This window comes from Gavialis gangeticus, unplaced genomic scaffold (assembly GCF_001723915.1).
Source record: "Gavialis gangeticus isolate Ggan-Ray unplaced genomic scaffold, GavGan_comp1, whole genome shotgun sequence".
In the NCBI taxonomy this organism is placed as follows: Eukaryota; Metazoa; Chordata; order Crocodylia; family Gavialidae; genus Gavialis; species Gavialis gangeticus.
Genome location: NW_017729004.1, coordinates 30,480,718 through 30,491,028, shown reverse-complemented (window position 1 = coordinate 30,491,028; position 10,311 = coordinate 30,480,718). Strand labels below are relative to the sequence as shown.

Below are 10,311 nucleotides of genomic sequence, written 5' to 3'. Positions count from 1 at the left end.
GAGTTCCTGGCTGCCTGCAGGCTCCAGCTGCTTATCTCTGGGCAAACCCCTTCCCCCGCCGCAGCTGCCCAGAGCCTGCTCCTGGGCTGCCTGTGTTTGAGGGGACTAAGCCCCGTTAGCCCCAGCCTTTCACCGCCTATGAAAAATGTTCAACATTTTTCTTTGTTTATACTGGCAGAATTATAATTATCAGCTTTAGCTGAGAGATTTTTAAACAACCAGAATTTTATTCAAGATCTGTATTTCTTCTTGTCAACTTTACATTTTCAGCACAGATCTCTCTGGGACAGAACTTGTATATCTTCTGATTCTAGAATAGCCAGCTGAAATGGATCACTCTCTTAAAACCTTCTTTTCTGCCATATGTAAAATGTAAAATACAGAGAAATCCTCTATATACAAAGTTACAACTGACAGAAAACAAACTGAGTAAAAACAGAAGTTTATAGTTTCCAAAGAATTTATCTGAAAAAAGAATGTTTGATAGGGACCGTGAAAAGTTTAAGTTTCGTTTAAGATTAATGAAAATTGATTTTTACAAGGGAGTAGGTTGTAGCCATGTTGGTCTAAGGACATAGGCAGACAAGGTTCTTTGGGTTAACCTGGTATCTTTTTTGGATACCTGAGAACCTTTGGTTTAGATACCAAAGAACCTTGTCTACCTAATTTTTAAATTATGGAGCAGAAAAAAACATGTACTCTAGATATATTTTGAATGTACTGTAAAAAGGCAGGAAAATAAAAGTAGATTACATACACTTGTATCTGTACAAGCTAACATCAGAGGGAAAATAGCTGCAATTCTACCACATAACGGAACAAATTCTGCAGACTGACAACTCTCTCTTCACATATTTTACTCAGAAGTTTGAATATAAATTTAGAATTATTCCAAGTATATTTCAATAGCATTACAGAAAAACACATTGACTAAAGCTTACAGCATTTAATGTGTTAATTTACTAAGTTAACCTGCATTGCATTTTGCACAAACTCAAATTTATTTTATGGGCTCTGTTCTGAAATCTTCTACCTGTAGAAGTTTCACTGAAACCAGTAAGAAATGTATGTAGTAAGCTTATAGAATGCTTATTTCTAAATACCCAGATATTAGAAGGAGGAAAAAAAGGCCATGGTTTATAACTGTTTCATAGTTATTCTAATTCAGAGTTCCAGAAAATAATAAAGAATGATTTGTCAAACCCCTTTCTTTACTTTCCAGAGGCAGTCCAGTCAGACTCATTTTCAGGGATGTTGAAGGTCTTTGCTATTAAGCAGTTTGGGGCCTTTGCAGAAATGGTGCTGCCTCTCACTTCCATTTCTCTTCAGGACAGCACAGTATTTGGAAAGGTCTCTGGAGTCAGGAATACGTTCTCACTAGAATGGGAGATCTAGTCCTTGCTACCAAGCCCAATGCTACTTAAAATGAGCCCTAACCCAGAGACCTCAACTTCCTGATGTTCTCTTGATAGTTTAATCTGCTACATTAGAAACCTTTATCCTAACTGTATTTTGGGAGTAGTCCTTGATAACTGGCTACTCGCACATCAGTACTTGGTTAGCAGAATTTTTGACCAGGAAGGTCTAACTTCTTTGAGTCACTCTCCAAAAGTGTTCTTAAATGACCCTGCTGCTACAATCTTTCCTGAATACTTTGCACAACCAGAAATCCAGGAGTCTGATACTGATAGATATCCAAACCCCCTTGCTGGAATTTCCTCTCAGCATTCTCACAGGCAATAAAAATGATTTTGGTGTATGCCAAAATGTTCTGAAAGGTTTGCATAGAGCCTCCTTAGCAAGCATTTCTAGTCTTCCAGGTTTTCTGTATAAGAAGCATCCATGAGTTTGTGTTTATCTTGTATGCTTCCAGTGGGCTATCAGGGGCTTTCAGTATCCTCTTGAATAAGTCTTGAAGACACTAAATTCATCCAGTAAGATCACAAACATGGAGTTTAGCTATGTTAGTCTGAAGTCAGGCAGAGGGCAGGTAACACCTCAGAGACTAGCTAGAAGATGATATCAGCAAACCAATGGGCAACTGAGACCACCATCATCATCTTGGTTATGGGAAGGAACACTGATATTCAACGAATCTGAGCTCGCATACACTGGAGAATATATATGCCAGCCACCCAAACAGTTCTCACATGCAAAGAATGTCATTAGTGAAATACATATATGGCTCCCCATCCTTACTGGAAGGTCACAGAGAAGAGTATGTAACTACATCAAGACTTGGCTAAAAAACTTTTGGCAGATCACTAGCAACTGCTCTGAAAATATTAAAGGCCCATACTTCAGGAGCCACTGCCTGAAACACTAAATCGAGACACAAACCATTTCATTACGGGATGACGACACTTGCTATTAACTTGAACCATATTCTAACCAATGGCAAAAGACTCCACAATCCCATAAAATATCTCAACTTTAATAACATCCTTCAGTCAACTGTGTTCCAATTACTACATTGTTATTTATAATGAGTTTTATAAGAGCTATAAGCAAAGTTTACCTGTATAAACAGTCCATGTAGTCTGCTCCTTGACTATATTCTTCCCAGTATCTATGATACATAACCAGTACTTGTTCTTCAGAGTCCAAAACTCTCTATGAAGGAAAAAAAAACACACCATATTACATGTGCTTACTTTAAAACATAATAGAAAAGAGTGTACAAATGCATACTCAGTACCTTATTAAGTTTGATAGGCTATACACTAAGCAATTTTACTCTACTAATTTCGAAGAGCCAGAAGTTTTATAGATTGTCTCAATATGTCTTTATATACTTACAATTAAGGTAAAGACTACGCAAGACTATTAAACAGCACTATTCAATGACATGCCTTTTCTGCTGCTGTGTAGAAGGGTTCTTCTTCTGTGGCTTTCTACAGAAAACAAGCTAAGAAACTATGAATTTCTGATAAGGCAGTCATTATATTGGAATATTGTTAGGGAGAGGGCCATCCACAATAATGCAAGTATGAACACAGATTTTTCATTCATATGGCTCCAATTATTACCTATAAGCATAGCACTAATAGCTCTAAACAAATACATAACACAAGACAAGACAAAATAGTCAATATTGCATCAGTGGCAATATTGCATTTGCATAATTAACTTGTAGAATTCAGTGCCACACAATGATTTGGAGGCCTATAGTATAATCAGATTCAAGGAATGACTAGTCAAATTTATAGAGGGTAAGTCCATCAGGGGCTATTAAACACAACACTCAGATATCCTGAGACTGAAGTCATATCCCTAGATCTATGACTGCTGGTAACTGGCAGGTGCTAAGCGATTCATGAAGTATCTTTCTTTTACTCTTCCTTTAAAACACAGCTGTCCAACTTATGAGCTATTGGGGCCAACAGCATTCAAGCCCCTTGCTGTGCACCTCTCACCTCTACAGAAGTGAGAGGAGGAAGGGGGTGAGGTTAACTGGAGACTCCAAAGGCACTAGCCACAGCCACCTGAGCAATGGGGGGAAACCAGCACCTTGGTCAAAGCCTAAGGACAGTAAATTGGATGGTCCTGTTCTAAACCATTATTACTTGCAACTGTTCAACAAACCCTTCAAAAGGAAGGGAAGCCTCATTGGAAATGGCATGAAGAACTTTAATTTCACTGATACATTAGGAACGCTGAAGACCAAACAGACTTGAAAAATAGAAAAAAACTTAAGGGATTAAAAAAAGTTTACCACTGCTATAAAACAATGAAATGTTAGTAATGTTTTGGAGATGAGACTCAGACAAATTTTGAAGCAATTTTATCTAACTCTTCATCAGTCTCTTGTGGACTGGAGCAAAGATGTTACTCCTTCCTAGTCCTGTCTTCTCTCTCCCATTCTTTCTATGTTCCTGCCTTACTTGCTCTTCTGTTTAATCTTTACTTCATTAGCACTCTATCATTTTGTAGCTACATAGCTATTCAATGTTTACCAAAGCAAAATCTAGATAGACCTACCAAGCAGGAATGAAACTGCCCACAACTACAAATATATATATTTTTCTGTACTCATTAAGATAATCTGACCCAGAACCAGCAGTACTGAAACACCTATATTTGCATATATTTACATTGTGAATTCTTAAATACTGAACAACAGATACTTTGGTAACTGCACTGCTAGTTAGAACTTTCCCATGTATATTTATGATTTGGTTCTTTCTTTTTTTCTTCTTGTCCCCTGTCTTTGGAAACAGTAATCTTCAGTAAAATGTAAGAGAGAGCAATAGAAGATACTTTTGAAACATTTATTTTGGGTAATTTACATTTTGCTGGATAAAAGGAGGATGATAATAAACTATACTGAGTTTTAAATACTAAAATATTTTGGTTATAAGCATTTAACCCAAACATAAGAGTGTGTAAAATGCTCTTTTGCCAAACAGGAAACATACAAAAAATACACACTTTGAACCTTGAAATCTATAATCAACTATACAGAACTTGAAGAATCTCTTATATGCAGTGCGCCAAGACGCACTTAACTTTTTGAATACATAAAGTTACCTTGTGCAAAAGGTGTACATGATTTTCCAAAAAAATTTTAGTTTCGGTATAAAGTCTCTCTCCAAGAGGTTCAGGATATGCCACACACAAAGCATAAATGTCTCTGGGTTTGAAGTCAAGGTTTGTAAGTTTTCACATTTAACAAATTTCAGGTGCTGAAAATCTAAAGTTATACTGAAGGATTTCTTTTAGAAGTAAAACATAAAATAATATATTTTAGACAGAAAATTTGTTCTCTTTTATTTTGCTGTGTTGCCAGGTTTGCTGCCACTCGCCCTTGATTTAATGCAACTTCTTGGAACAATCAGAACTAAACAACCCTTAAAAGAAACTTGGCTAAAGTTAGGAGTCAAAGTATACCTTTAGACACAAATGATTTTTAAAAAAATACAGTTTCCAGTAACAAACACTGAAGTCACTAAGAACATTTAGTAAGTCAGAACTTTTGCAAATTTGTACCCTTTATTAGTGTTCAATATATTTTATTTTCAAAGTTTTAGATATTAGCTTTAGTAAAGGCAAAATGTCGTAAGGAAACAAGCAAGCCCATTTTTATGAGCTCAGTAAATTGTCACCAGCATACTAAGAAAGAAATACGATAACATATGTGTTTATAAAATCCTATCAAGCAAAACATTATTAAAAGGTCCTGTAACAGTTGAAAAGACAGAGATTTTTGAGCATGTTTAAGTTTTTTAAACAACCCACCACTTTGGCAAAGAAAAAAGATAATCATTTCAATAAGATTTTAGGTACTTAGCACTTCAAAAAAAAGTCCCCAAAACCGACAGGTCATGAAGATTCATTTTAATAAACCATAACACGTTCCAGAATGGTTATGTAATTAACTAGTGTAGAAATCCAGGTGCTGTCATCTTCATGGCTGCTGTTCCCACCTCACTGTGGGGTCAGCTGCTTGGCTCAAGCTGACTTTTAGTGTGATTGGCATTTTCTTATTGCTGATTAACCAAAATCTAACAAGCCTTTAAAGCTTCCTTCATTGCTTACAGTAATACCTAGGACCTTTAACTTTTCTCTGTGAAAAGATATTGACTCAGTCTCCATTTGAACACTCCCCCCTTTCTACTCCTGCTACTCAGCATCACTTCTGTTCTGACTGCTTGCTTTCCACTGCCCATATTGGAAGTTTTCCTCCTCCCTTGCCAATGCCTGTTGGAGCTTTGGCACTGCATCCAGCCACAAAGCTGCATCATATGCTGTTTTTCCCTTACATGTTGTTTCAACTCATTATGTCTAATAGGATGTGAAGCCGATCCCTGATGAAGTCCAACCCCTACTGGGAAAGCTTCTATCCCTTTCTAAAGATGACCTCCAGCTCACTATGATGGATTAAATAGTTAGAATTATGGGATCACTTGCTGCGAATTGCACCATCAGGAGTCAAAGCTTCCAGGTGAGGTATCTTCTTAAGCATGAAACAAAATAGATGGGCTTAGCAAGGACCCTGAAAACAGCTGGCCCAAGGCAGGGCAACACAATCCTTGCCCTCTTGCAAGTGGGTTGGCTGGGACCCCTGCCAACAACTTTAGGTGTTGCAATCAAGAATAACATTCAGGGATACACACTATATAAAAGGGACAGGACTGGAAGGAAAAGCAGGGTGGGGGGGGGGGCGCCCTCTTATGTCAAAGAGCAACTCACATCATCAAGAATTAGCCTTGGGGCAGAGGAAGGTCAGGTAGAGGCACTATGGGTCAAACTTCAAGGGGGCAAGGCAAAAGGGATCTTACGGTGGGTGCCTACTATAGACCACCCTGCCAAGGGGTTGAGTTGGACCAGGAATTCTCAGTACAGCTTATGAAGGCAGTTGGGTCTAGGGATGTTGGTCGTCATGGGGAAACTAAACTACCCAGGTATCTGCTGGAAGGAGCAGTCAGCCAGGTCTGACTGTTCACGTAGGTTCCCAGCTGCAATACAGGACTTCCACCTTATCCAAGAGGTGCACAGCCCCACTAAGGGAAATGCCTTGCTGGCCCTGGTCTTCGCCACTGGGGATGACCTGGTGAGGGGACTGCAGGTCCTTGACCACCTGGGTGACAGTGATCATCGCCTGCTGAAATTCACCATCCAGCGCAGGGTCTTGAGGGCTTATACCAAGACTAAAGCCCCTGACTTCAGAAGGGCCAACCTCAACAAACTTAGAAGATTAGTGGGGGAGGCACTGAAGGCCCAAAAGGCAGAGGATACAGGAATCCATGAGGGATGGTCGTGCCTTAAGGGGACAATCCTCCAGGCTCAGAGTGTGACAGTCCCTGAGAGAAAGAAGGGGTAAGAGCACTCTGAAACCTCCATGGTTCAGCAAAGGCATTTGAGAATGCCTGAGGGCCAAAAGGGAGGCGTACACCCGCTGGAAGAGAGGAGCTATCACCAAGGAGGAATACTCCTCCTTAGCCCGTGAGTGTAGGAGGGCTATTAGGAAGGCCAAGGTGAGGGTGGAGCTCAGGCTACTGACCAGGATTAAGGACAACAAAAAGTCCTTCTTCAAATACACTGGGAGTAAGAAGCAGGCACTGGGTAATGTAGGGCCCCTGTTAGACTCTAAAGGTAATCTTGTGGCTACGCCAGATGAGAAAGCCGAAAACTTTAAAAAGTTCTTTGCCTCTGTTTTCTTGGACAGGGAACAGGGCAGCTCTCCCACCACAGGTAGGGGCAATCTTGAGGATAGCACTGTCAGGCCTTGGGTCTGCACAGAATTAGTTAGGGATCTTCTGGAAAGGCTGGATGGTTTTAAATCTGTGGGCCCTGATGTCCTCCACCCACGGGTGTTGAGAGAGCTGGCGGGGATGATTGCTGTGCCCTTGACCCAGCTGTACGAGTGATCGTGGTCCACCTGCCAGGTGCCCAGAGACTGGAAACTAGCTAATGTTCCCATCTATAAGAAAGGGAGAAAGGAGGACCCAGGAAACTATAGGCCCATAGGCCTCACATCAGTCTTGGGGAAAATCCTTGAAAAAATTATCAAGGAGCACCATCTGTGGGGGCCCAGAAGAGGAGATCATGCCCAGGGGAAATCAACATGGGTTCATCAAAGGCAGGTCCTGCCAGACCAACCTGATGGCTTTTTATGGCCAGGTAACTAAATCCCTGAATGATGGTGTCGCCATGGATATAGTCTTTCTGGACTTTAAGAAGGCCGTTAACACTGTCTCTCACCCCATTCTCATTAATAAATTGAGCGACTTTGGCACTGATGCCTACATGGTTGGATGGGTCAAAAATTGGCTGATGGGGCACACCCAGAGAGTGGTGGTGGACAGGTCATACTCAAGCTGGCAGGATGCAAATAGTGAGGTCCTCCAGGGCTCAGTCCTGGGGCCTACACTGTTCAACACCTTCATCAGTGACTTGGACAAGAGGGTGGAAAACACATTGTCCAAGTTGGCCGATGACACCAAGATGTGGGGAGAGGTAGGCATGCTTGAAGGGAGAAAGAGGCTGCAATTAGATTTAGACAGACTACAAAAGTGGGCAGCTGGTAATAGGATGGGCTTCAATGTAGATAAATGCAGGGTGCTGCATCTGGGGAGAAGGAATCCACAGCATACGTACAAACTAGGGAGCTCCCCCCTTGTAAGCAGAGGCAGAAAGATCTTCGAGTCATTATCGACTCCAAGATGAACATGAGCCGCCAATGCCTGACCACAGCCAGCAAAGCCAACCGCACCTTGTTATGCATCCAAAGATGCATCTCAAGCCAGACCAGAGAGGTGATACTCCCCCCCACACGACATTGGTCCAGCCTCAATTGGAGTACTGCATCCAGTTCTGGGCACTGCACGTTAAGAACAATGTGGCCAGCCTGGAGAGGGTTCAGAGGGCCACCCGCTTGGTTGGAGGGCAACAGGGTAGGCCCTAAGAGGAGAGGCTGAAGGACCTGAACCTGTTCATCCTCAGCAAGCGGAGGCTGAGGGGGGATTTGGTGGCTGCCTACAAACACGTTAGTGGAGATCAGCAGCAAGCAGGAAAGGTCCTATTCCCCCCAGCAGCACGTGGGGTGATAAGGAACAATGGCCAGAAGCTGCTGGAGAATAGGTTCAGGTTAGAGATTAGGAGGCACTATTTCACTGTTAGGGTGGCTAGGATCTGGACCCAACTTCCTAGGGAAGTGGTCTTCACTCCTACCTCGGGTAAATTCAAAAAGAGGTTGGATGAACACCTGTCTGGGGTCTTGTGATCCCAGCATGTGCTCCAACCAGTGGCAAGGGGTTAAACTAGATGATCTATTCAGGTCCCTTCTAACCCCAAACTACTATGAAACAGTTACAGTTGATAGCTCACTTTACATCATTAAAAACATCAACATTTTCAGGAAAAAGTTTCTTTTTCTAGACACATTTGCAAGTGAAAGAAGAGCTGAAATAGTTTGCAACTAGCACCCCAAAGAAAAGCAACAACTATATATCTGACCATATATGAAATAATTGATACTCATCTTATCAAAGGGAAGATTTTCCTCACTACACAAAGAAATGAAGTATTACATTAGAAACTTGACAGTATAATTTTATTTATACTGTGGTGTTTCCACAACAAAGTTTCATAGGGACAACCAGCTAAATAACCAAGCTATTGACTGTTCTGAGACCTTGCAAATTTGAGATTTGTTTAAGAATCTAGTTATGTGGGCCGCTCCAGCTCCCAGCTCTTTAAGAAAAGAGCCCTGCACTCACCAGCTCCTGCTTCCAGGCTTCTGGGAGCTTGTGGAAGAGCCCCCCATACAGCATGGGACAGTGGGGGCAGCAGGGATCACCCCTCACCTGGCAAGAACTGGTGACTGCAGGGCTTTTTTTTTTTTTTTTAAGACCTGGGACAGGCAGGCCAGCCACAGGGGGTGGGGCTGGGAGAGTGGGTAGGGATGGGGGGGTTCATGGCAGAGCCCCCCACACAGCAGGGATCACTCCCTACCTGGCAGCAGGCAGTCAGTGGGGTTTGGTTTGGTTTTATTGGATTGGTGAGTGTTTTGTTTGTTTGTTTTTTAAAAAGAGCTGGGACCAGGACAGCAGGCAGGGGATGGGGGCTCATGGCAGAGTCCCCCATGCAGTGTGGGGCAGCAGGGATTGCCCTCCTCCCTGGCAACAGCTGGTGAGTGCTGAGGGGTTTTTTTGTTTTTTGTTGTTGTTTTGTTTGTTTTTTTAAAGAGCAGGGAGCTAGGGCCCGGCCAGGCAGCCATTGACATGGCTGGAAGAGCAGGTGGCCAAATCTCCAAATTAGATTCGGCCAAATTGATTCAGAATAGTGATTCGAACCAGTGAACTGATTCACTGTCTGCCGAATAGGCTGAATGCGAATCAAATATTAGCTGCTTCACACAGGTCTAACCCAAATAAAGCCTTTTCTAAGGAGAGAGGATAGCTTAGCTTTTTACTGAAGTTTAAAGGTCCAAGTATGTGAACCTAGCTCAGATTCTAGTTTTAGCCAAGTCAGAAGAGTGGAGATAATAGAATAACATTTTTTTTTCCTGGCAGTAAGGCAGTTGGTGTACTTTGGATATGGCTCAGGGTAAGTACAATCTGGCCACCCAAACTCAGGAAAAAGAATCTGGCCAATCTACTGTACTGTACAGCCAACAGGCCTCTCTTGTGTGCACTAACAAAGGGAAATTATCAAACTGTGATCCTTTGAGGGCAGCAGAGGATCTTTCCATTATTTTGTTATTACAATTATTTTGAATGCAATGTACTTCCTGGGGGGGAGGAGGAAGGATTTATGCTTTAAATGACAGCCACAGGCCTTGTATGGGGGGGGGGGGGGGGGGGGGGG

At 42.1% G+C, this 10,311-nt stretch overlaps 1 protein-coding gene across 2 annotated transcripts in view; it reads right to left on the bottom strand.

Annotated features, from left to right (window-relative positions):
* CUL2 (cullin 2) overlaps nucleotides 1-10,311 on the bottom strand; it is a 138,794-nt gene that overhangs the window by 109,793 nt on the left and 18,690 nt on the right. For both annotated transcript variants that reach the window (XR_002095795.1, XM_019508194.1), the window contains exons 3-4: nucleotides 4,531-4,633; nucleotides 2,519-2,613 (exon numbers count right to left, since the gene is read on the bottom strand). Coding sequence is in view for 1 of the 2 variants with exons in the window: in XM_019508194.1 (XP_019363739.1) it covers nucleotides 2,519-2,613; nucleotides 4,531-4,633 (198 nt within the window). In the remaining variant the exon portion in view is untranslated. The remainder of the gene's footprint in view (nucleotides 1-2,518; nucleotides 2,614-4,530; nucleotides 4,634-10,311) is intronic.